The 24,621-nt window shown below is 44.5% G+C and overlaps 2 protein-coding genes across 2 annotated transcripts in view; both read left to right on the top strand.

Moving 5' to 3' along the window:
• AGBL4 (AGBL carboxypeptidase 4) overlaps window positions 1-24,621 on the top strand; it is an 801,122-nt gene that overhangs the window by 277,743 nt on the left and 498,758 nt on the right. The window lies entirely within an intron of this gene.
• Window positions 15,784-16,608, top strand: LOC132567798 (uncharacterized protein K02A2.6-like; the record flags this gene model as incomplete). Its single annotated transcript, XM_060233482.1, has 2 exons — window positions 15,784-15,855; window positions 16,039-16,608. Coding segments are annotated over exons 1-2 (642 nt in total), but the record flags the coding sequence as incomplete, so codon positions are not given.

The following is a 24,621-nucleotide window of genomic DNA, read 5'->3' as shown; positions in this document are numbered from 1 at the left end:
AAGACTCACATGGCACCACTCTTTAAAACAACATAGTTTACACAACAAATAACGGCCCCGGTTCCTCAAAATCCAGAGGAGGTGCAATCTTCCTTTCTAGAAACATACATTTTACCTTACAAGACACTCTTAAAGACCCAAGAGGTAGGTTCTTATTCATTAAAGGTATGCTGGATGATACTCTTACAACATTAGAAACAATCTGTGCTCCTAATACCAACCAAATTGAGTTCCTACAAGAAGCCTTCTTCAAATTTAATGACTTTAAGGAAGGTCCACCCATAATTGGCAGTGACTTTAATTATGTAGCAGACTACAATTGGGACAAAAAATCGTTAACAAAAAAATTTAAAAAGCAGAAAAATCCATCTAAATTGGCACAAATACTAAACAATCATAATCTAATAGATACCTGGAGACATCAAAATCAACTTGAGAGAGATTTCACTTATTTCTCATCTCAACACGCAGTCCATATCCACATAGATTATATTTTGATCTCAAAAGACATGGTAGAAAGCAATAACCTCTACAATTGGATACAAACTTTGATCAGACCATGCATGGGTCAAATGCATTTTGGCAAAAGTGGACCAGAGCAAACATACCTATACTTGGACACTTAATAGAGAACTAATAACTAATGAGACAACAAAACAAGAAATTGAACAAAGCATTATGAACTATTTTAAGGAAAATAAAAAAGTAAAGGTAGTCCCCTGTGCAAGCACCAGAAGTTTCCAACTTGAGTAACATCGCATCAGGACGTTTTCGTGGTAGACTTTTTATAGGGTGGTTTGCCATTGCTTTCCCCAGTCATATACACTTCCCCCCCAGCAAGCTGGGTACTCATTTTACCGACCTCGGAAGGATGGAAGGCTGAGTCAACCTAAAACTGGCTACCTGAACCCAGCTTCCGCCAGGATCGAACTCAAGTCGTGAGCAGGGAGCTCAGACTGCAGTACTGCAGCTTTACCACTCTGCGCCATAGGGCTCTTTTTAAAGAAAATACCTCATGAGAAATGGACCCCAAAATAATATGGGATGCCATGAAACCCACTTTAAGAGGAATCTTAATATCAAAAGCCTCATACTTGAAAAAACAAAAAATTATCAAAGACAGATGTTGCTACAATCCATACAACATCTGGAAGACAAACACAAACTAACATGCAGTAAAAAAAATATAAAAAACTGTTAGTATAAAGACGCAAATTAGAGCTTCTTGAAATAGCTTCTCTTCAAAAACAGGCATTATTTCTCAAACAAAACATGGAATAACTCAACAAAAACTTTAAAAATATTGGCAAAACGGGAAAAAAAAATAGCCCGATATATAACTCTAATTAAAGACAAAAATGGAAAGTTCCACTCCAAAAATCAAGAAATCATTACAACTTTTTTGGAATGCTACAAAAACCTATACTCATCCAAAAAAGTCCAATCTACTAAGTTAACAGAATTTTTTCAAAAATACCCTGCAGTAAAAATTAAAAATGAACATAAGGAGTTGATGGACAAACCATTTACTAGACAAGAAATAAATGATACTATAAAAAAATCAAACAAGGCTCCTGGACCTGATGGTTATACTGTAGTATTCTATAAATCCTTTGCACTAATACTGTCAGATCCTCTACTTAAGACGTGCAATCAAATTCTACTAACTGGGCAGTTACCCCCATCATGGATACAAGCACATATAGTGGTTCTTCCAAAACCTAATAAAGACAATACCTTGCCACAAGCATATCACCCCATCTCACTCTTTAATGTTGATTAAAAAAAATTCTCCAATTTTAGCACAAAGACTAAACTCTTTTTTAATTAATTACATAAGCCCAGATCAAGTGGGTTTCATGCCAGGGAGAGATTTAATTGATAACACGCACAAGGTATTTTATGCTCAATATTCCACAGCTCTCAAAAAGACACCAACAGCCCTGTTGACATTAGACATTGACAAGGCCTTTGATTCCATAGAAATACCATACATGAAACTACTATTACAAAATATTGGCTTTGGGGAGAGGTTTCTACCAGCAGTTAAAGCAATTTACAAAACACCACAAGCCTCTTTAAAAATCAATGAGCAATTTTCATCTCCCTTTAATTTAGCTAGAGATACCAGGTATCAATAGAACCACTAGCAAATATGATAAGAACATCACAAAGCATACATAGAATAAAACAAAATGAACAAGAATATAAATTTACCTTGTTTGCTGATGACTTATTACTTCTGACACATCCCTTAGAATCTCTGCAAACCATACAAACCATGTTACAACAATTTAGTGAGGTCTCAGGCCTACAAATAAACCACACAAAATCACAAATTTTAAAACTACATTTAGACAAAACACAATTGGATTCTATTAACTCTAAATATAATTTCCAAGCTGTGAAAGATTACTTACCTTACTTAGGAACTAATATCCCAACTGATTTATTCAAAATTATAATATTTAATCATAAGAACATAAGAGAAGCCATGTTGGATCAAGCCAATAGCCCATCCAGTCCAACACTCTGTCACACAGTGGCCAAAAAATTATATATATATATACACACACACACACACACAAATGCATATATATACACACTGTGGCTAATAGCCACTGATGGACCTCTGCTCCATATTTTTATCTAATCCCCTCTTGAAGCTGGCTATGCTTGTAGCCACCACCACCTCCTGTGGCAGTGAATTCACCCTTTGGGTGAAGAAGTACTTCCTTTTATCCGTTTTAACCCAACTGCTCAGCAATTTCATCGAATGCCCACGAGTTCTTGTATTATGAGAAAGGGAGAAAACTACTTCTTTCTCTACTTTCTCCACCCCATATATAATCTTGTAAACCTCTATCATGTCACCACACAGTTGACGTTTCTCCAAGCTAAAGAGCCCCAAGTGTTTTAACCTTTCTTCATAGGGAAAGTGTTCCAACCTTTTAATCATTCTAGTTGCCCTTTTCTGGACTTTTTCCAATGCTATAATATTCTTTTAGAGGTGCGGCGACCAGAATTGTACACAGTACTCCAAATAACACCGCACCATCAATTTATACAGGGGCATTATGATACTGGCTGATTTGTTTTCGATTCCCTTCCTAATAATTGCCAGCATGGCGTTGGCCTTTTTATTGCAATTGCACACTGTCTTGACATTTTCAGTGAGTTATCTACCACAACCCCAAGATCGCTCTCTTGGTCAGTCTCTGCCAGTTCACACCCCATCCACTTGTATTTGTAGCTGGGATTTTTGGCCCCAATGTGCATTACTTTGCACTTGGCCACATTGAACTTCATCCGCCACGTTGACACCCACTCACCCAGCCTCAACAGATCCCTTTGGAGTGCCTCACAATCCTATCTGGTTCTCACCACCCTGAACAATTTAGTGTCATCTGCAAACTAGCCACTTCACTGCTTACTCCCAACTTCACACCATTTATGAACAAGTTAAAGAGCATGGGATCCAGTACTGAGCCCTGCGGCACCCCACTGCTTACCATCCTCCACTGCAAAGACTGCCAATTTATACTCACTCTCTGCTTCCTATTAATTAGCCAGTTTTTGATACACAAGAGGACCTGTCCTTTTGCTCCATGACTCCCGAGCTTACTAAGAAGCCTTTGATGAGGAACTTTATCAAAAGCGTTCTGGAAGTCAAGGTAAACAACATCTATTGGGTCTTCTTTGTCCACATGTTTGTTCACCTCCTCAAAGAAATGTAACAGGTTAGTGAGGCAAGATTTTCCCTTACAGAACCCATGCTGAGTCTTCCTCAGTAAGTTGTGTTCATCAATGTGCCTACTCATTCTGTCCTTGATAATGGTTTCTACCAACCTTCCCGGTATTGAAGTCAGACTGACTGGCCTATAATTTCCCGGATCTCCTCTGGAACCCTTTTTAAAGATGGGGGTGACATTTGCTACCTTCCAGTCCTCAGGAATGGAGGCAGATTTCAATGAAAGATTACATATTTTTGTCAGAAGATCCACAAGTTCAACTTTGAGTTCTTTCAGAACTCTTGGATGTATGCCATCCGGACCTGGTGACTTATTAGTTTTTAATTTGTCTGTCAGTTGTAGGACCTCCTCTCTTGTCACCTCAATCTGACTCAGGTCTTTCAACACCCCTTCCAAAATAAATGGTTATGGAGCAGGCAAACACTTCTCATCTTCCACAGTGAAGACGCAGGCAAAAAATGCATTCAGCTTCTCAGCCATTTCCCTATCCTCCTTCAGTAATCCTTTGACCCCTTCGTCATCCAAGGGCCCCACTGCCTCCCTGGCTGGTTTTCTGCTTCTAATATATTTGAAGAAATTTTTATTGTTGGTCTCTATGTTTTTTGCAATATGCTCCTCATAGTCCCTTTTTGCCTGCCTGATTACAGTATTGCATTTGATTTGCCACAGCCTGTGTTCCCTTTTATTAATCTCACTTGGACTAGCTTTCCACCACTTAAAGGAGTCCTTCTTACCTTTTACAGCTTCCATTACTTTGTTTGTTAACCATGCAGGCCTTTTCTTATACCTGTTTGTGCCTTTCCTAACTTGTGGTATATATTTTATCTGAGCTTCTAGGATTGTAGTTTTAAATGGCCTCCAAGCTTCCCCAAGGGTTTTGACTGTATTTACCTTTCCTTTCAGTTTCCTCTTCACATGCTTCCTCATCTCAGAGAATTTACCCCTTTTAAAATTAAACATGGTTGTGCTTGTCTTTTGGGGCAACTCTCTATTTATACAAATGGTGAAATCAATAACGTTATGGTCACTGCTCCCAAGCGGTGCGATCACTTTTACATCTCTCACCAAGTCTTGGGCATTACTTAGGAACAAATCCAGGATCACCCCACCCCTGGTAGGTTCTGTGACCATCTGCTCCATAGCAGAGTCATTGAGCGCATCTAGAAACTCAATCTCTTTCTCTTGACCAGAACACACATCAACCCAATCAATCTGCAGGTAGTTAAAATCACCTATTACGACACAGTTTTTACGTTTAGCCACTATCTTTAATCCTTCCATCATATTATAATTGTCCTCTATCTTTTGATTTTGTGGGTAATAACAAACTCCCATAGTTAAATTTCCTTTTGGGCCCTCTATTTCAACCCAAAGCATTTCTAGAAGGGAATCTAATTCTTTGACCTCAGTCTTACTGGACCGTATACCCTCTCTGACATACAGAGCCACCCCACCTCCAACCCTTCCCTCCCTATCCTTCTGATATAACTTATATCCTGGAACCACCGTGTCCCACTGATTCTCCTCATTCCACCAAGTTTCTGAAATTCTTACAATGTCTATGTTTTCTCCCAACACTAAACATTCCAACTCACCAATTTTACTTTGAACACTTCTAGCATTTGTATACAAACATCTATAATTTCTCAGGCAAGCTAGACATGCAACCTTCCTCCTGCCACCTCAAGACTTTTGCAGACAGTCCATACTGTTTGTCACCATCTCAGTGGAGAACTCTGATCCATTACCTGGTAGAAAAGTAACAGCTACCTTCATCTCTTTGAGATGAGTCCTCCTGAGCTAGAGACGTTGCATCTCTTGTCGGCTTTCCCCCAAGATTTAGTTTAAAAACTCTGCCACCTTTTTGATTTTAAGCGCCAGCAGCCTGGTTCCATCTGGGGACAAGTGGAGACTGTCTCTTTTGTACAACTTCCGCTTGTTCCAGAAAGCATCCCAGTGCCTAACAAACTTAAACCTTTCTTCCTTACACCATCATCTCATCCACACATTGGGACTTCTAATTTGTGCCTGTCTCTCCAGCCCTGCATGTGGAACAGGTAGCACTTCTGAGAAGGCTACCTTGGAGGTCTTGGCCTTAAGCCTCCCACCTAGCAACCTAAATTTTTCCTCTAGGACCTCACGACTGCATTTCCCCACATCGTTGGTGCCAACATGCACCACGACCACTGGCTCCTTCCCAGCACTGTCTATCAGCCTATCTAATATATGCGTAATGTCCGCTACGTTTGCACCAGGCAGGCAAGTCACCATACGGTCAGTATGCGGTTTTGCCACCCAGCTGTCTACTTGCCTAAGGATCGAATCACCAACTACCAAGACCCCCCCCCCTCTCTCCCTGCCCAGGGATGGTTCCTTGGCATGAAAGGGTACCCACTCACCAACTGAAGAAGAGGTCCTTTCTGAGGGCTCATTCCCCTTATCCTCAGCACGGTGCCCTGTTCCCTCTTGTCCCTCATGCTTCCTGGCAGCAACGGGGCTGCCACGTTCAAAGCGGGGCTCATCTAATATGTCCCCGATAGACTTCTCCGAGTGCCTAACTGACTGTCTCTGCTTCTCCAGGTCAGTCACCTCGGCCTCAAGGGTACGAACTCGTTCCCTGAGGACTAGGAGCTCCTTCCATCAAGAACACACCCAAGACTTCTGTCCTGTGGGCAGATAGTCATACATGTGACACTCAGTGCAAAACACTGGAAAGCCCCCATTCCCCTGCTGGCATTCTACCTTCATGATTGCTTTTTTCAAAAATATACAGTCCCCTTTCAAATCCTGTTTGTTTATGTGGCTCCCCTTCTGGAGGGTCAACTTACCTTATTGGGAGCACAGGAAATTAGGGATCTGAGTTCCTGGTCTTTACAGAGCCCCCAGGCTAAGAGCCACAGGCCAAGATCCCTTTAGCTCTCGCCCTTCGGCTCACACCTCTGGCAAGGCGCAGCTTAATAATGCAAAGAGTGTGGGGAACACAGCCACTCCTAATCAATCAGCAACAATCACCTTCAGCCCACTGAAAACAAACAAGCATCAGTTCCTAAGAACCACAAACTCAGAATTTTCAGCAGTCACACAAACTCAGAAATTCTCAGCATCTTCCCCAGCTGCTTAGCCAAACCTCACCCTTATATCAGTTATTCTCAGCTCTCTCTCAGAGCTCTCTGAAATGTGCTCAGCCTCTGGCAAGGCGCAGCTTAATAATGCAAAGAGGGTGGGGAACACAGCCACTCCTAATCAATCAGTAACAATCACCTTCAATCACCTTCACTTTCAGCCCACTCAAACCAAACAGACAGCAGTTCCCCAGCAACCACAAACTCAGAATTTTCAGCACACAAACTCAGAAATTTTCAGCAACTGCCCCAGCTGCTTAGCCAAACCTCACCCTTATATCACTTATTCTCTGCTCTCTCTCAGAGCTTCTCTGCTCTCTCTCAGAGCTCTCTGAAATATGAAATCATGTAAAAATGTTTAAAGACATAGAAAAAACATTACAACATTGGAACTCCAAACATTTTACGTGTCTGGAGAGATACCACTTAATTAAATCCTTTATTTTGCCCAAATTTATATTCCTTTTTCACTCTATCTCCATTAAGATTTCTGTTAACCAACTAATAAATAGCAACAAAAATTACTAATTTTTTTCTGGATGAATAAGTGTCATAGAGTGCAGGTATCCACTTTATATCGTTCTCATACAATAGGAGGCATAAATTTCCCTAACGTTTTATTTATTTATTTATTATTTATTTAGAATTTATATCCCGCCCTTCCCACGAGTGGCTCAGGGCGGCTTCCAACAATAGATCCCACATAAAATTAACAATATTTAAACATATAAGGGAATGACGATTTAAAACAGATAAAACAGATAAAACCATAAAACAGATAAAACAGATAAAAACGTTTTAGATTATTATAAAGCAATAAATGTCTCAAAGCCTATCATAATTCTAAGAGATCATAAAATGCCAGATTGGGTCAAAATACCTTTCCGCCTCCCCCCAAAAAACTTTTGCTATAGTCATATAAATACAATAATGATCAGCTTCACCATATATTACCATGATAATAAATTAGAGAAAACAATTCAAAAATAAATTAAGTCGTTGTATACAGGATTATGTGGTTGGGTCAAAATACTTAATGAATATACATCACCTCATAATCCGAAAAAAAAAATATGGCAACAACCAAAAGAGAGAATCAAAACATTAAATCACAATATATTTTTAGCCCCAATTCTAACCACTTGGGATGCACTAAGGCAAAAACTTTTACCTGCTATCTCCAGATGCTCATACTACACAGGTCAAAGTTGGTCTCCATCTGGAAGACTAAATAAAGATTTTAAGGCATTAGATGATTCTGGTTTAAATAGATTAGTCAACCTAATACAAGACAATAAATTTATTACCAAAATAAACTTAGAAGCTAAATTACACACTAAGATACCATGGTTTCAGTATCTTCAGTTAAACCACCTCTTCTCCTCCATTAGAGTGCCTGACATTCTGAAGCACCCTCTTATAGAAGTAGAATTCATCATTAAACAGGCTGATTCCCACCCGAAGGGCATCAACTCTGAACTATATAAAATAATTAAAAATCTCAATGTGGAAAAACAATGTGTATTAGACTCCTATTCCTGGGAGACAATATGGAATTCTTTTGAAAACACGACCAGCATTATCTCAATGAAACAACAAAACTTTAAAATTCTATCTTTTTGGTACTTAACACCAAAACGGCTATCACATATTTTCAAAAATTCTCCTTGCACTTGTTGGAAAAAGTGCTCTGAAATAGGCACGTTATCTTCATTACTGGATAGAGTGCTCTAAAATTACTACATTCTGGCGCCAAATTTTAAACAGAATCCAACAAATCACAGGAACACTCATCCCTCTTACATCTGAATATATCTTCCTAAATTTCAGGACTGGACTTAAAATACCCCCTTCATGTGAATAATATAATAGCTTTTTTATTACATGCTGCAAAATTGTCAATAGCTCAGAGATGGAAGTTGGAAAAACCACCAGATATAAACTTATGGCACTCTAAACTATGGCATCTATACATAATGGTGAAAATAACAGACAACATTAAAACTCAGTCTCAACCACAATCGGAGTACTCTGATTGCTATACAATATGGAACCAAATACTTGAATATCTGCAAGACAAAAATGAAATACCACAAATGGTAACAGATCTACAGCTTTGGTAAACACTGCCAATAATGAGATATTAATTGTAATAGATGTTATCTTATTTTTTGTACAGCATGATTTTTTTAAAATTATTTTAATATGTATAATGCAGATAGACCAAGATTTATGTAATAATATGTTGTATAAGGGTGGCATCATCTTAGTAAGTTTATAACTATACCAAAGTCAACAACTGTATTTCTTATTTTTCTTTTAATTAATTCTTAATATTTATAAACACTGTACTCATGGTTTCTATTTATAAATTCTTAATAGAAGCTTAATATTGTTCCAAAAAGAAAAAAACAAATGTAAGTTCTGCAATTACTCTCATTGTTTGTTAGTTACAATTTTGATTGCAAACTGCAACCAATATAGCATTTATTGTACTGCTTGTTAAAATAATAAAAATTATATCGGAAACAAACAATGTGCCTTTGGGTTACTTTTGGCTTCTTACTCTCCTGCCATTCCTTCTTTTCCCCTGTGGCAGCCTCTGTCCTGGGTTTATTTTCCACTGGAACATCCCCCAACTGACCCAAAAGAATCACATCTCCCACTGCTTGTCCTTGAGCAGGTCCTAGCACAGCTAACAGAGCACCATGCAGCCTGGGTGGGGCTCCTCTAATTAACCGTGCTCTCATGCCAGCTGTGAGAGGCATGGGATCAGGACCTGGGAAGTTGGGGATATAGATCCCAGTTTGCATTGCCATTGCTCTAAGCTGTGCTGCTGCCTCAGCAATGGTATACCAGGGTGGCAAACTCTCTTCCCAATCCGTGAGGACAGGGTATCTTTGTCTTATCCCCATACAAATCCAATCAAAAAGGGGCTGTGCTGGGCCATTAGCTCCCCTCAAGTACCCATTGATGAGGATGTCATTGGACAGGGAACCCAATTTCAACAATTCCTGGGGGCTCATATGCACACCTGTGCAGCCTTGGTCCCAGAGTCTCACTAGCCATTAGCTCAAAAGTTCCCAAGGTTGCTGCTTTGCACTTCTGGCAATTTCAGTTAATTCCTGCTGACTGAAATCCCTCACAGTGCAAGTAACCTGTGCTTGTCCCCCTGGAGGAACTTTTGTCTTGTTAGTTACCAAAGGTCTCACCTGCACTTCATTATCTCCACTTACTTTACTTTACTTTATTCGATTTATATCCCGCCCTACCCCACCGAGGTGGGCTCAGGGCGGCTTACAACAATAAAAGCTAACAAAGGTCGATTTAAATACAATTAAAATTATACAATAAAATACATAAAAGCCTAAAAATACATAAAACTCACATCGATATACACTATGCTACTATTACTTAAATCAGTCCTTCAAATTTCCAATATTCGGTAATCTGATGTTTCAGATTTCCCCCTCCTTCCCCCTCAGTCTACTCTCCCTCACTGGAATCCCACAAGTCAGCAGAATCCCAGTCTCTAGAGACTTTGAGTGCTCTGACTTTGTGGGGGTGTTTTTTCTTCCCCGGGTGTTGTCTTACCTTAGCAATTTGGACAACCATAGTACCAGCCTGTTCCTCAGCAGCATGCTGGCCCTCTCTTGCCTTCTTAAGAGCTTCCTGCAAAATCAACTGCTGCTCCTTTAAGGCACTTAGCTCCTCCGCCCTGCTCCTGCACTTGCTTCTAGGACTCTTCTAATAACTCCCAGACTCCTCTGAGTGCAGTTAGAAGTAGCCAGCCTATTTTATCATATCCCTCTACATTTCCTTCTCCACCTTCTTTTCTCACCTTTATTTTCCTTAGACATTTCCCTGGGCATGGGGCCTCCTGCCTTCTCTAGCACAGAATCCCACTTAATAGGTGGGGCCACTTGGTTTAATATGTGTGCAGCTGGTGCCCATGCACTTGTACAAGGCCATCCTGGGATACAACTTTGCATAGTCTGCATTCCTGTCCCCATATTGCTTCAGGAATCCTGCCGACTATGCCAATTGTATTATCCATGATTCTGGTGATTCCTTCAAGCAATAAATTGTGGCCAAAGAAATGCAGCTTTATTCAGCTTTAACAATGATCAGTGAAAATATCCCTCACCCACCCAGTGAGCTTTATAAGGAGAAAGAAAAGTCTACTTCACAAGGCTAGCAGTCTGTCCAGGAAACGGCTGGAGTGCAGGGTTTCTCTACAGCTTGCACACAGCTTAGATGTTGGGCCTCCCTTGCTGAGGCCTCTTCACTCCCACGCTGTCTTCTGTGCTTGAAGCTGTTCTCTCCCTGCCATCTGAAGTCACATCTTCCAAAGCTGCCCTTGAAGGCACTTCTGAATCTGCCACTGCCCTCTCTCCAAAGCTGCCTGCTTTTTATCTACACAGTTCTCGGATCCCAGGTGTTTCTCATTTACAATGCTGTGTAGAATTTAACCCCCTGCTGTCCTAGGACTGCCATTCACATGGAGAAGGGCTGTATGGTTCACCACTTATCTCCTCATGTAACTTCCACTACACTCCCCCCCTTTTCTCTTGCAAAGATTTAAAGAAGCCTGCCTAACTCAGAGGGAAAGAGACTTCTTAATAAACAGAGACACATTGGAAAACCTACAGAGGGACTGTTCTCTCCCTCTCTTTGGATAAGTGCAGCTTCACATCGTCAGATAGCCAGGAGGCTCTGTTCATGGACAGCTAAGCCCTGCCCCCAGCAGCCCTCAATCCGGTCAGGACAAGCCTGGGGTGCAGCTACTATCTGAGTTGGAAATGACTACCAGAAAGAGAGGGTAGGAAGTCTCTTTCCAACCCAGCCATGCAGGCTCCTTAAAATCTGCAACCGGAAAGGGGCAGAGGAAGCTGGCACTGAGCAATTCTGTTACATACAGGCAACCTGCATCGATCTCAGGTTTTCATTAATTCCAATAAAGGTTATTTTGCAAAGATTATTTTTTGTACTTTTTGACCCAAGCCTTCAAAATGGATATGCACAGAAAATATAAATGATCAAATAAAATAATTATGCCACCATCATCTAACTGCTTTGTTAAGAATAGCTACTGTGTTTTCTGCTTCCTGGATTAGTCAATTTGTATATCATTCAAATCACTGTTATCTGGGGAAGAATCCCAGGGAAATAGATAAAATACACTATTTTGAAGTGGCTGTGTTGGATAAGCCCAAGGTGATAACAGTGGAAAATGATTCCCTGAGCTTTTAGTTTGTCTTTGCTTCTGCTAGAATTCAGAATGTTAGATTTTTAGCTTTGATTGTTACCTTGTTGTTGTTTGTAACAAGTGTGTACAGGCCTAGCCTTCTGTCCTTGAAAATAATAGAAATACGAAAATTTTCTCTAGTACCAGCCACATAAAGCTTAAAGAAGAGAAATCGTGGTAAAGGTAAGTGACATCAAACACAGTGTAGACATTCTTTTTAAAAACCAGTGTCTTCTAAATATAGATTATAGTAATTTACTTTCAAACAACTCATTTTCAGCATGTGACATGTTCATTAACCCCAGGTGGAAAAATTATTGTGGTGCATTAATTTTTCACCAATGAAGACATTATTCATATTTGCAAGTATCATTAGTGTCTGCCACTGAGGTGGAAAAGTCTTACTGTCTTGGTCCAAATGGAGAAAGAATTTGAATGTTAAGTTTTGTGGGTTATCAGCTCTCGCACACTTTTATGCTTTGAATCATAATTAGAAGCCTCTAAAGCACATCATTAAAGGTCTGAGAAAGAACAAGGATAGATATATCCAAGTGGGCAACCGTGTTGGTCTGAAGCAGTTGAACAAAGCAGGAGTCAAGTTGCACCTTTAAGACCAACCCATTTTTATTTAAAACGTAAGCTTTTGTGTGCTCTTAATGTAGTGTATGGCGTTCGTAGAACGCCTTCATTCCAGACAGCGCAACCATTTCGTTATAACGTACCATCGTTAAAGCGTTAGTCCGCTAAAGCTGCGGAGGCAAAGGCGACGACCCGATGCCTCCGCGAAGAGCGCTGGTCATCCGCCAATCACAGCGAGTGGCAGGAAATATGGCTGGCCAGCATTGGACTGGCCAGCAGGGTGAATAGTTCCGGATCTGTATATATGCGGGACCCGGCCCGCGTGTTCTCCCTCTTACCTCGTGTTTGTACCATGCAATAAACTATGTTGCCCTACGTGCGTCTCTCAGACTGGTACATAACAGTGGCGACGAAGGTGGGATCTTAGTCCGTCGACAAGGGCTACGAAGGAGACGCCCAGGCAACTCGTCGTCCCATCGCTTCATCGCTGTATCGCTACTTCGCAACGACCGCCGCCATGACCAGTACCAGCGGGAACACCGGTCACATCGAAGCTTTCGACCACACGAAGCCCGAGGGATGGGAATCCTATTCGGAGAGAGTCGATTGCTACCTGAGGGCGAATCGAGTAACCGAGGACGGCATGAAGCGGGACGTGCTCCTGAGCGTCTGCGGGGCCGCCACCTTTGAGATCGCAAAGGGTCTCTCGGCGCCCGCCCGCCTCACGGAGAAAACGTACACGGAGGTCGTCCGCCTCCTCACGGGCCATTTCCTGCCGCAGCCGTCGCGGGTGGCCCGACGGTTCCTCTTCCACAAGAGGGACCAGGCCCAGGGAGAATCCGCTGCAGACTACCTGGCCGCCCTGCGCCAGATCGCCGGAAGCTGCAACTTCCCGAATTTGGAAGAGACCTTGGCCAACCGGTTCGCTTGGGGCCTCCGCGACGAGAGGCTCCAGCAAAAGCTCTTCGCAAAGGAAGAGCTCACGCTTCAGGGCGCCTTCAGCGAGGCCGTGGCCTTCGAGCGCGCCTCCCGGACGTTCTCCAGGGCCAAGTCGGAAGCCGTCCACCACGAGGAGCTGGACCCCCATCACCCGGACGAAGGAGAAGCGCTCCAGATGCACCGCTCGGCAAGACCAGCCTCCCGAGCCCCACAGCGGCCCCGTGCGAACGAAAGATCGAACCAACGCAACAACCAAGGAGCGAACTGCGCCAGTTGCGGCGACCCCCACGACCGGCGGGACTGCAAGTACAGGACCTGGGACTGCAGGAGCTGCGGGAAGACCGGTCACATAGCGTGGGCTTGCCGAGCCAAGCCCCACCGCCCGGGGCCAACCACGCACCACGAGGCCGCTGAGTTCCACTCCACGGCCTCCACCACGCTACAGGTAATGAACCTGCCCCTGGCCACCCCCAACAAGATTAAGGTGTCGGTCCGCATAGAGGGGGCCCCCTGCCTCATGGAGGTGGACTCGGGCTCCTCCATCTCCATAATTGCGGAGGAGACCCTAAGGCGGTTACACCCCGGCTACAAGAGACTGCTGCGGTCAGCCGACTTTGTACTGCGGGACTTCCAGAAAAACCCGGTCCAGATCGCGGGGTGGGCGAGGGTGCGCGTGGAGCGAGGGTCTTTCAGAGGCCCGCTAGATATCCTGGTAGTTAAGCGACCACTGGCGACCCTGTTGGGCCTCACGTGGTTCGGCCCCTTAGGAATCAGAGTTGAGGTGTCACAAACGACCATGGCCGGGGGGTTCGGGGAGGTGTGCCGAGAATTCCCGGAGGTTTTTGACGGGTCGTTGGGTAGCTACAAGGGCCCGGCCATCTCCCTGCCGCTCGACCCCACGGTCAGACCAACCCGGCTTAAGGCAAGGAGAGTCCCCTTCGCCCTAAAACCTAAAATCGAGGCCGAGCTGGACCGCCTAGTAGCACAAGGGGTCCTAGAGCCGGTCGATTACGCCATGTGGGAAACCCCCATAGTGACTCCGGTCAAACCGAATGGGGACGTGAGGATTTGTGCCGACTACAAGTGCACAATCAACAAGGCGCTCCAGGATAACCCCTACCCAGTGCCGGTTGTCAGCCACGTCCTGGCCGCCCTTGCGGGGTCCAAAATTTTCGGGAAGCTGGACTTGGCACAAGCCTACCAGCAGCTTCCGGTGGACGCCAAAACGGCCGAGGCACAGACGATTGTGACCCATAGGGGGGCGTTCAAGGTGAACCGGCTACAGTTTGGGGTCAGCGTAGCTCCGGGGATCTTCCAGAGTATAATGGACGCTCTCCTCAAAGGGATCCCAGGAGTCCAGCCCTTTTTCGACGACGTTTTAATCGCCGCCCCGAACCCTGAGGAGTTCAGCAACCGTCTCAGGGAGGTGCTCCGTCGTTTCCAAACCGCTGGACTCAAGGTGAAGAGGGAGAAGTGTTTGCTGGGGGTACCGCAGGTGGAGTTCCTAGGATTCGCCGTGGACGCAGAGGGAATCCACCCGACCGAGGAGAAAACCAGGGCCATCGTACAAGCCCCAGCCCCCACGAGTAAAGCGGAGCTACAGAGCTTCCTGGGGGTGCTCAACTTTTATCACACGTTCATACCCCACAAAGCGGCCATCGCGGAACCCCTACACCGGTTACTGGACAAAAAAGCTCCTTCGGTGTGGGGGAAGAAGCAAGCCGCTGCGTTCCAGGCAGTGAAGGACGTCCTGGTCTCTAACGCGGTGCTTCACCACTTCGATGAGCGCCTTCCAGTCATTCTGGCATGCGATGCATCGCCGTACGGGGTGGGCGCCGTTCTGGGGCACCAACTATCGGACGGCCGGGAGGTACCGGTCGCCTACTATTCCCGCACCTTAACGTCAGCGGAGCGTAATTACGCTCAAATAGATAAGGAAGCCCTGGCGATCGTAGCGGGGGTTCACAAATTTAACGATTATTTGTATGGTCGCAAGTTCACGATAGCGACCGACCACAAGCCTCTCTTGGGTCTGCTAGCCCCCGACCGGCAAACCCCCCAAATCCTGTCTCAGAGGGTGCTGAGATGGAACCAATTCTTAAATTCATACACCTACACACTGGTACACAGGGCGGGTAAGGCAATGGGCCACGCCGATGCCCTCAGTCGTTTACCACTGCCGGACACGGGGCCCGACCCAGCACCAGCCCACCAGGTGATGTCAATTGAGGCACTCCCTGACCAGCCCATACACGCTGCCGAAGTGGCAAAGGCCACAGGGAAAGACAAAACCCTAGCGAGGGTGCTCGACTGGGTGGTGAGGGGGTGGCCAGAGAGGGACCTGGGGGGAGAGTTCAAACCGTACAAAATGAGGCGGGAGGAACTCGCGGCCCACAAGGGGTGCCTGCTATGGGGGAGCCGGGTGGTGGTTCCCCCTCCCCTTCAGAAAAGGGTCCTTGCATCACTACATGAAACGCACCCGGGCATGGTGAGGATGAAGGCCCTAGCCAGGAGCTATGTGTGGTGGCCAGGAATGGACGGAGAAATAGAGGACTGGGTCCGGAGATGCAGTGCGTGCCAGGAATCGCGGCCGGACCCACCCAGCGCCCCGGCCACAAGGTGGGAAACCACTAGGAAACCCTGGTCCAGGCTCCACATAGACTTCGCGGGGCCGTTCCAGGGGCAGATATTCCTTATAATCGTGGATGCATACACAAAATGGTTAGAGGTCCTCCCTGTAGCATCCACCTCCTCGGCAGCCGCCATCCGAGCCCTGCGCCGGGTCCTATGCACCCACGGCATCCCAGACACCCTGGTCTCGGACAACGGGGCCGCCTTCACCTCGGGGGAGTTCCAGGCTTTCCTTCAGAGGTACCTCATAAGGCACATCAGGTCGGCCCCCTTTCACCCCGCCACCAACGGCCAGGCCGAGCGGATGGTCCGCACTACCAAAGAGGCCCTGGGCAGGATCGTGCAGGGCGACTGGGATCACAGGCTGGCCGCATTCCTTTTTGACAACAGGGTCATCCCAAACCCAGCCACAGGGGTCAGTCCCGCTGAGCTCCTCATGGGGCGCAAGCTCACCACAAGGCTGGACAGGCTGCACCCCGACCGGGCCGCTGACACACGAGGGTCCCCCGAGGTCCGAGAGGCAGCCAGGGGGTTCTTTGCCGGGGATCCAGTGTTCGCCCGCAACTACGCCGTGGGGCCCGAATGGGTGGCTGGGCGGGTGCTACGGGTCGTGGGCTCCCGTCACTATGAAGTATCCACTGAGGGGGGCCAGATCCTACGCCGGCACATCGACCAGATGCGGCGCAGGACCCTACCCGAAGCACCCACAGAAACTAGAGGGGCAGCCCAACCCGAGGAGCCTACCACAACCCCGCCGCCATCCATGTCACTGCCGCCTCCTACGGAAGCCAACCAAGCCCCCGAACTCGCCCCGCAACCCTCGGATGCTCAGGCTCCCGAGGAGACGCCGGGGCCCGAAGTCATCACGACTCCGCAAGCCACCCCACGACGTTCGACTCGAGAGCGCCGGCCTCCCACCTACTTACAGGACTATGTTACTAACTGAGGGGGGAGGGGTGTAGTGTATGGCGTTCGTAGAACGCCTTCATTCCAGACAGCGCAACCATTTCGTTATAACGTACCATCGTTAAAGCGTTAGTCCGCTAAAGCTGCGGAGGCAAAGGCGACGACCCGATGCCTCCGCGAAGAGCGCTGGTCATCCGCCAATCACAGCGAGTGGCGGGAAATATGGCTGGCCAGCATTGGACTGGCCAGCAGGGTGAATAGTTCCGGATCTGTATATATGCGGGACCCGGCCCGCGTGTTCTCCCTCTTACCTCGTGTTTGTACCATGCAATAAACTATGTTGCCCTACGTGCGTCTCTCAGACTGGTACATAACACTTAAGCACACTTCATCAGACGAGGAATCCAGCACAGTGAGCAAAGTCATACATAGCTGAGCAGAGCCATACATAGATGGTAGGCAGTGGCCCAGAATGCAACATGGTACAGATTTAAGAACCAATGACAGTGAAGTAAAATTATCTGGTAGGCAGTGGTTTAGAATGCAAAATGGATAGATATGTAATCCCTTCTTTTTTAAAAAAAAGTTAAAGGATTTCATATAGGCCTTCCACTGTACTGGAGAACATATTCCAAGTAGGAATATGTAGACTTACACATAGGGCGTTTTCGCACTTACCTTAAGCCGGAGCGACGTCCCTCTTCACCACACAGCATCTGCACGGTTTTCGCACTAATTTCTGCGGAGCACCTGGAAGAGCCGCAAAGTCCCACGGCTTTTGCGGCGCAAATGTAAACCGCCAAAAACCGGTTTACATTTGCGCCGCAAAAGCCGCGGGACTTTGCGGCTCTTCCAGGTGCTCCGCAGCAATTAGTACAAAAACCGTGCAGACGCTGCACTGTGAAGAGGGACGTCGCTCCGGCTTAAGGTAAGTGCGAAAACGCCCATAGAGTTCCTTCTGTGTATTTTGCAATTTAAAAAAATATTAGCTGAAGGCTCATTTTAGAGACTCCATCTGTTATAAGAGACCCAGCAAAATGAAACAACACTATTCTAGCAATGTCAAGTGCTCACAGGGCTGCAATGTGACTTTAGGCCTTTTGCCTTTGTATGCCCTTCCTACCATAATAATATGAATATTAAAAATTATTTTATATAATTTTAAATATTTCAACATTTTATTTTTTTCTGTTTTAGGCAAAATTTAATCAATGTTCACGGGCCCTAAATATTTTATTTTTTTCTGATGTGAGAAAAAAATTAAAACACTTTCTTCAACTATAAAAGTTCATTTTTTCCTTCCGATTTTAAATGAAATTAAAATGTTTTCCTAAAAGTATTATGGGCCCTAGGCAGTGTGTGCCTATTGTGCCTAATGGATAAGTCAGCCCTTGATGCTTGTCGTTCAGTACATCAGTTGAAAGAAAATATATCCTTTAGTTACTTGAACAATCGAAAGCTACATGCAAAGAAATGTTCAGAAAAGCAAATAGCAATGGGATGTATTGGAACATACAGAAATAATGGAAAAGCACAATTTCTTCAGAGAGGTATCTCTGAGCTGCCATGGCTCAACATAGCATTGGGAGCCTCAAGATGGCATCGGAATTCCTCCGAGACTGGAATCACGGCACAGGAACAGCCAGACAGCACAACTAAGAGGAAAGCCTGGATCTGGATGTGAGGCAATAAATCATGTGGATGGCATCCAATTTGGCACCCCCCCCCCGCCCCCCAATTTGCCTAGTGGCAGGGCCAGCCCATCCTGGAACACACTTTTATCTAGTCAAATATCAGGGTAGTTAATGCTACCCATTTGGATTCCTTTGGATTCCTCCCTGATTTAATTTTCCATCTCAAGATCACTCTGAACATTTTGATCAGGGAACCGATAGTAAGGGTTGCTGCCAGGATTTTAAGATTGGTGAGACCCACAGACACTATTTATTCAGAAAGGGACAGGGGGCCGCCTGAGGTGAGCACAGCTGCAACCAGAGGCTATAAGGCTGGTGCAAAAGGCAAGGAGAAGAGCACAAGAAACAGACATTGAGGTGGGGGGTGGGGTGAGAACTGTACTCAGCCAAGGTAGTAATTCCTGCCCTTATACCCAGAATAAAACTTCATTGGTCTTAAAGGTGCCACTGGACTCAAAGTTTGTTCTGTTGCTTCAGGCCACCATGGCTACCCAACCTCATTCTATCTTCATGGTTCTGTTCACAGTTAGGAAATCTGGATATTCATATACACACAATTTTTCCAAGACTACCAATTTTTACATACCATACAAAGGAGTTGGTACTCTTGCACCACCACACCCCCAATTCATTCAGCTTGCTCTTGCACTTTCCTCCCTTGCAGAGCGATCATGAGTGTTTGATGCACATCTGGAGCTCCAAGAGCCACCAGGCAGCCTTTGGGCTTTGCAATGGGAGGGGAAGGAGCTGCTCTGGAGTAAATGGAGCTATGCCTGGCTGTGGGGAGCTGGGTTCAGGCTGGGATTCCTGGCACAAGAGCGGAGGGGGGACATTCCAATCTCAGGGGCGGTTCTAGGGGGAAAGCCCAAAGGGAAAAAGCCCATAGAAAAAAACTCCACAGACATAAATGCTCACAGGAAAAAAGCCCACAGGGAAACATGCCCACATGAGAAAATGCCCACACGGAAAAGCACCCATACTGAAAGAAACTCACATGGGAAAAAGTCCACATGGAAAACTATGTAAAGCATCACAGATTTTTATAATTGTGGATAACCATTAATAATATTTTGTTATCTTAGTATTAAAATACGTCATATTCACATGCAACAAAAAGTGACCATTTTGTTATTTTTATATTGTTATTTTAGGATTAAAATATGTCATATTCACATGCAACAGTGGCACCAGTGACCATTTTGTTATCAATGAACTTTATTAAGAAGGAAAAACAATGATAGAAATTAAACTCTACATAGAAATATATTTAAATAAAATTAAATACTTTAACTTTATTAATTTACAATTTATCAAATTGTTTAATGTTAATACATTGTGGTACACCCAGTAACCATGGCAAAAGACTATCTAACGCTAATAGTAAAAGTAACAATTATTTAACAACAACAACAATAATTCAGATATAATTCTTCATTGCAAATTAGCCAATCTCTTTAATTAACTAAGATTATCGTCCACCTGCTCATATTGCTGCACAGAAGTGGCAACCATGTCATGCAGTGCCTCATATTTCTTCTTTTTCACCTCTAGGTGACCTGCCTGTGCATTAGCCAATGTTAGTTTGTGACAAGCCAGGTCCCTCTGCAGTTCATCGAATAGAGATCACACACTAGGATGACTGCAATGGAACAAGGAATTAAGAGCATTGTGAAATCCCTCACAACAGTTTATAGTTTTTGGTGACCGTTCCAGGATTGCATCATGATGATTCCATATTCTCATAGGAAATTGAGAATCTCTACCTGCTGCACCCTCAACATATGTTGAAAAAAAGAATGTGGGCACTGCATTGTAGCTGTCTTCATCTGGAAATGTGGCAGCAAGCTCATCAAAAATAGTTCTCACATCACTGATCGATACAAAGGCTAATGCAGCAAGATTTCAATGTAATTTTTATGTTCATATTAGTTTCATGTTCAGTCTTCAAGCCAACACTGTTGATTTTCCTAATGAGACTCTGACACAGGTGAAAATAACACCCTTTGTCCTCAGCATGTGGAAAGGCAATCTGTCACCTCAAATTAGAGCTTCATTATTTCAAACATTTTATTGTAGGTGTCCATGTTCTTTTTTTGAAGTAAAATGTAAATACATGGTGGATATGAATTACCCACCTTGGCATACCGTGTGTACAGTTGGTAAAACATATTTGGCACTTTATCAAAGGTGCTATCTCCATAGATGGTATCTTTGTTTAATTCAAGCATAAGATCTCTATCACCTAAAACCAGAATTCTGTCTGGATTTTTCCACACCAGAGTTGTGAAGTATCAGTTGCCTATACTTTTCAGGAATGTCAAAATGTATGGGTTTTGGGTTTGGCAAATTACTGCCTGCTCTGGGATAGCTTCTCTTTCTTAAATAACAGAAGTAATTAAGGCCTCATAGATCTACGAAGCTAAGCAGGGCTGACTCTGGCAAGTATCTGGAAGGAAGAAATCAATAAACATAGTTGGAATTAATAAAAAAAATGGTATAATGTAGAATTGATCCATGGGTATCTGGGGCTCTGTTGGGGCTGTTTGTTGAGGTAGATGCACCACATTTGTAGCACAGCATCCAGTGCCTCTCCCCAAAATACCCTCCAAGTTTCAAAAGGATTGGACCAGGGGTCCAATTCTATGAGCCCCAAGAAAGGTGCCCCTATCCTTCATTATTTCCTATGGAGTGATGGCATTTAAAAGGAGTGTGGTCCCTTTAGATGTGATGGCCAGAACTCCCTTTGGAGTTCAATTGTGCTTGTCACAACCTTGCGCCTGGCTCCCAAAGTTTCCAGATATTTCTTGAATTGGACTTGGCAACCCTATTCCATGTGGGCTTCTTTCCATGCGCTTCTTTCAATATGGGTTTTTTCCCATGTGGGCATGTTTCCATGTGAGCTTTTTTCCTGTGAGCATTTATGACCATGAGATTTTTTCTTTGGGCTTTTTTCCTAGAACTGCTGCTGCTGCCCAACTCCTTTCCCTGACCTACAAGCCTTATCTTTCAGGGAAGGGGAGTAACTGGCCTTGGAGTAGAGTCAATTAGTGACTAGGCCTCAGCGGGTATTTTTCCAGTAAACTTCAAACTTCCCAGAATGATGTCCTGTTGAGATTGGCAAGAGGTGACTGCACTTTTCATTTGCCTTTCAATTTACTTCAGGAGGCTGAGAAAAATACAATTAACATTGGCAGAAAGTCATGCTGGAGAATTTTTAGGAAAGTAATTTGCCAGAAACATAGGACCAAAGTGGGCCTATTTTTTAAATAGCTAATACCCGCCAACCAGCAACTGGTAAATGCTGAGAGTCTGGGGGGAGCAGACATGGGGAGGTGCTGTTGGGCAACATTGTTCTATTACTTCCAAGAAAAACCTGGGAGTGGCATCATGCCACTCTAGGAATCACTGAAACTCTATGGAAAAACTATAAATGTTATGGTAATCCCTAGAGTGGAGTGACATTACTTCTGGGTTTTACACTGAAGTGACATAACCGATGTATACTGATGGTGATTTTTTTTTCTCCTCCTGGACACCAGAGCGGGGGGGGGGGGGGGTAATGGAAATTGATGGCAGGAGATCTCTGTCCACCAGTGGGTAAATGGCTAACCTAGCTACCCTCCTTTCAGAAATATCATATTTATTAATTAATCTCACAAATTCCTTCCAGATAAGCACTTTAATTAGTAATTCTTCTTTGAGTAAAGAAGAAGAAATTTGCTTCAATTTTCCTGATCAATTCACTGATAACTCAAAGAACAAAGAGAATTATAGTAGTAGAAGGAGGAAGTGAAAATGAACATTCTGCACTGGTTTTTTAAATTATAAAAGCAATTGGTTTCTGTGTGAACAGTGATAGCTCTTTTCATTTTACAGATAGGCATGAATACAGTGTGAACCTGGACATTAGTATGTGATTCCTGAATGGATTATGAGCAGCAGTTATCCATCCATCCATGCATCCATCCATCCATCCATCTTTGTATTTCTTTTTCCTAAACTATAGCATTAACTGTTCTAAAATGATATTAGAAAGAACCTTGTAGATAAAACTTTAGTGACAAACTCTAATCTGTTATATATTGTGAGAAAAAATATATATGATGTGACAAAAATTTAAACTTCTCATCTAGAACATAATATTATGTAACCCAGTGCTTTGGATCAGGAACCCCATGTACAGACTTTGGTCTCAAAAGTTCCTCCTTTGTCCTTTACCCACTAAAGACTCCACATTGACCTTCTTGGTCCTGCTCCCCTTAGGTGCTCAATGTGAGTTTGCCCAACTAGTCATTCCACTTTCCCTTGCACCTCAGTCCTAGGCTCTTGCTCAGCCTGCACTGTGGGGCTCCTTGCCTCCATTCTCACTACTTCCCCTGTCTCCTTTGCCTTGAAACCATGCCTTCCTTGCCCATTGGCTGCTGTCAGCACCTCCGGCTCAGTGCCCATCACCTCTGTCCCCTCTGGTTCACCCTGGGACCTGGCATTGCTCTAGGCTCCTGGGAATCCTGTGCTCTTGCTGCCTTGCACATCTCCCACCTGGTTTACTTCTGGGCTTTAAATGTTCCTGAAGCAAGGCAGTACCACTTCCAGCCTGGACATTTGGAGTATCCCACCACTGGTCGGACACCACAGAGTAGCCTGACTGCTCACACATGCTAAAGCATGATACAGTTTATTCTAAGATTGGATGTGTATATCAAGTCACCCAGAGGCTACTGCCAAGCCTAGAGTAGGAAACCTCCAGAAGGAGGCTGAAGATATCCTGGTATCACAACTGAACTCCAGACAACTGATCTCTTTCCCCTTCGACAACTGATCTCTTTCCCCTACAGCACTCTGAGACACCCAAAACAGTCCCTTGTGACCAAGAAGCAGTATTTGGGGGAATCAGTGGGCCGCCGGAGGAGGGGACAGAAAAGCTTTATTCTAAGAAAAGCACCTTCCATTAGTAGGAACTGAACTTTGGATCATACCTTTGTTTACAACTGACATATATTATTGATTTCTCTGATGGTTGCCACTCTAGGTTACTAACTTTAAAACTACACTTTATTCCTATTTTATAGGGTTGCCAAATCCAATTCAAGAAATATCTGGGAACTTTAGGAGTGGAGACAGGGGCAAGGGTGTGACAAGCATGACTGAACTCCAAACAAAGTTTTGGCCATCATATTTAAAGAGATTGCACACCTTTAAGTTGCCTTCTCTCCATTTGGAAATAATAAAGGCTAGTGGCTCTTTTTTGAGGGCTCATAGAATTGGACCCCCCCATCCAATCTTTTTGAAACTTGGGGGATGTTTTGAAGAGAGGCACCAGATGCTATGCAGAAAATTTGGTGTCTCTCAGAGCCCCCAATACCCATGGATCAATTCTCCATTATACTCTATGGGAATCAGTCTCCATAGGATATAATGGAGCACCCAGTAAGCATTCCCTCCCTCCCTCCTGCTTTCTGATGACCTTGAAGGGGGGGAGGGCCTCCAAACCAGGGAGACTTCTCAGAAATAATAAAACTCTGGAACTCTCTCCACAGGGACATTAATCTATCCCTTTCTGTTGATGTCTTCCACCTGCTGGTGAAGATTCATTTTGTTTGGCATTCCTGCCCAAACATTACAATTTCTCAAACAATCCATGTACCCTTTCGGGATAAACAAACAAAAGATGCTAAGGTTATCTGTGCACCAAGCATTTTAAACATGCAGAGGGATGAGGAGAAATGAGAAAATGAGTGAAGTCACCTGCT

This window comes from Heteronotia binoei, chromosome 2 (genome assembly GCF_032191835.1).
Source record: "Heteronotia binoei isolate CCM8104 ecotype False Entrance Well chromosome 2, APGP_CSIRO_Hbin_v1, whole genome shotgun sequence".
In the NCBI taxonomy this organism is placed as follows: Eukaryota; Metazoa; Chordata; class Lepidosauria; order Squamata; family Gekkonidae; genus Heteronotia; species Heteronotia binoei.
Note: the sequence above shows the minus strand (reverse complement) of the source record. Positions and strands in the feature narration are given on the sequence as shown.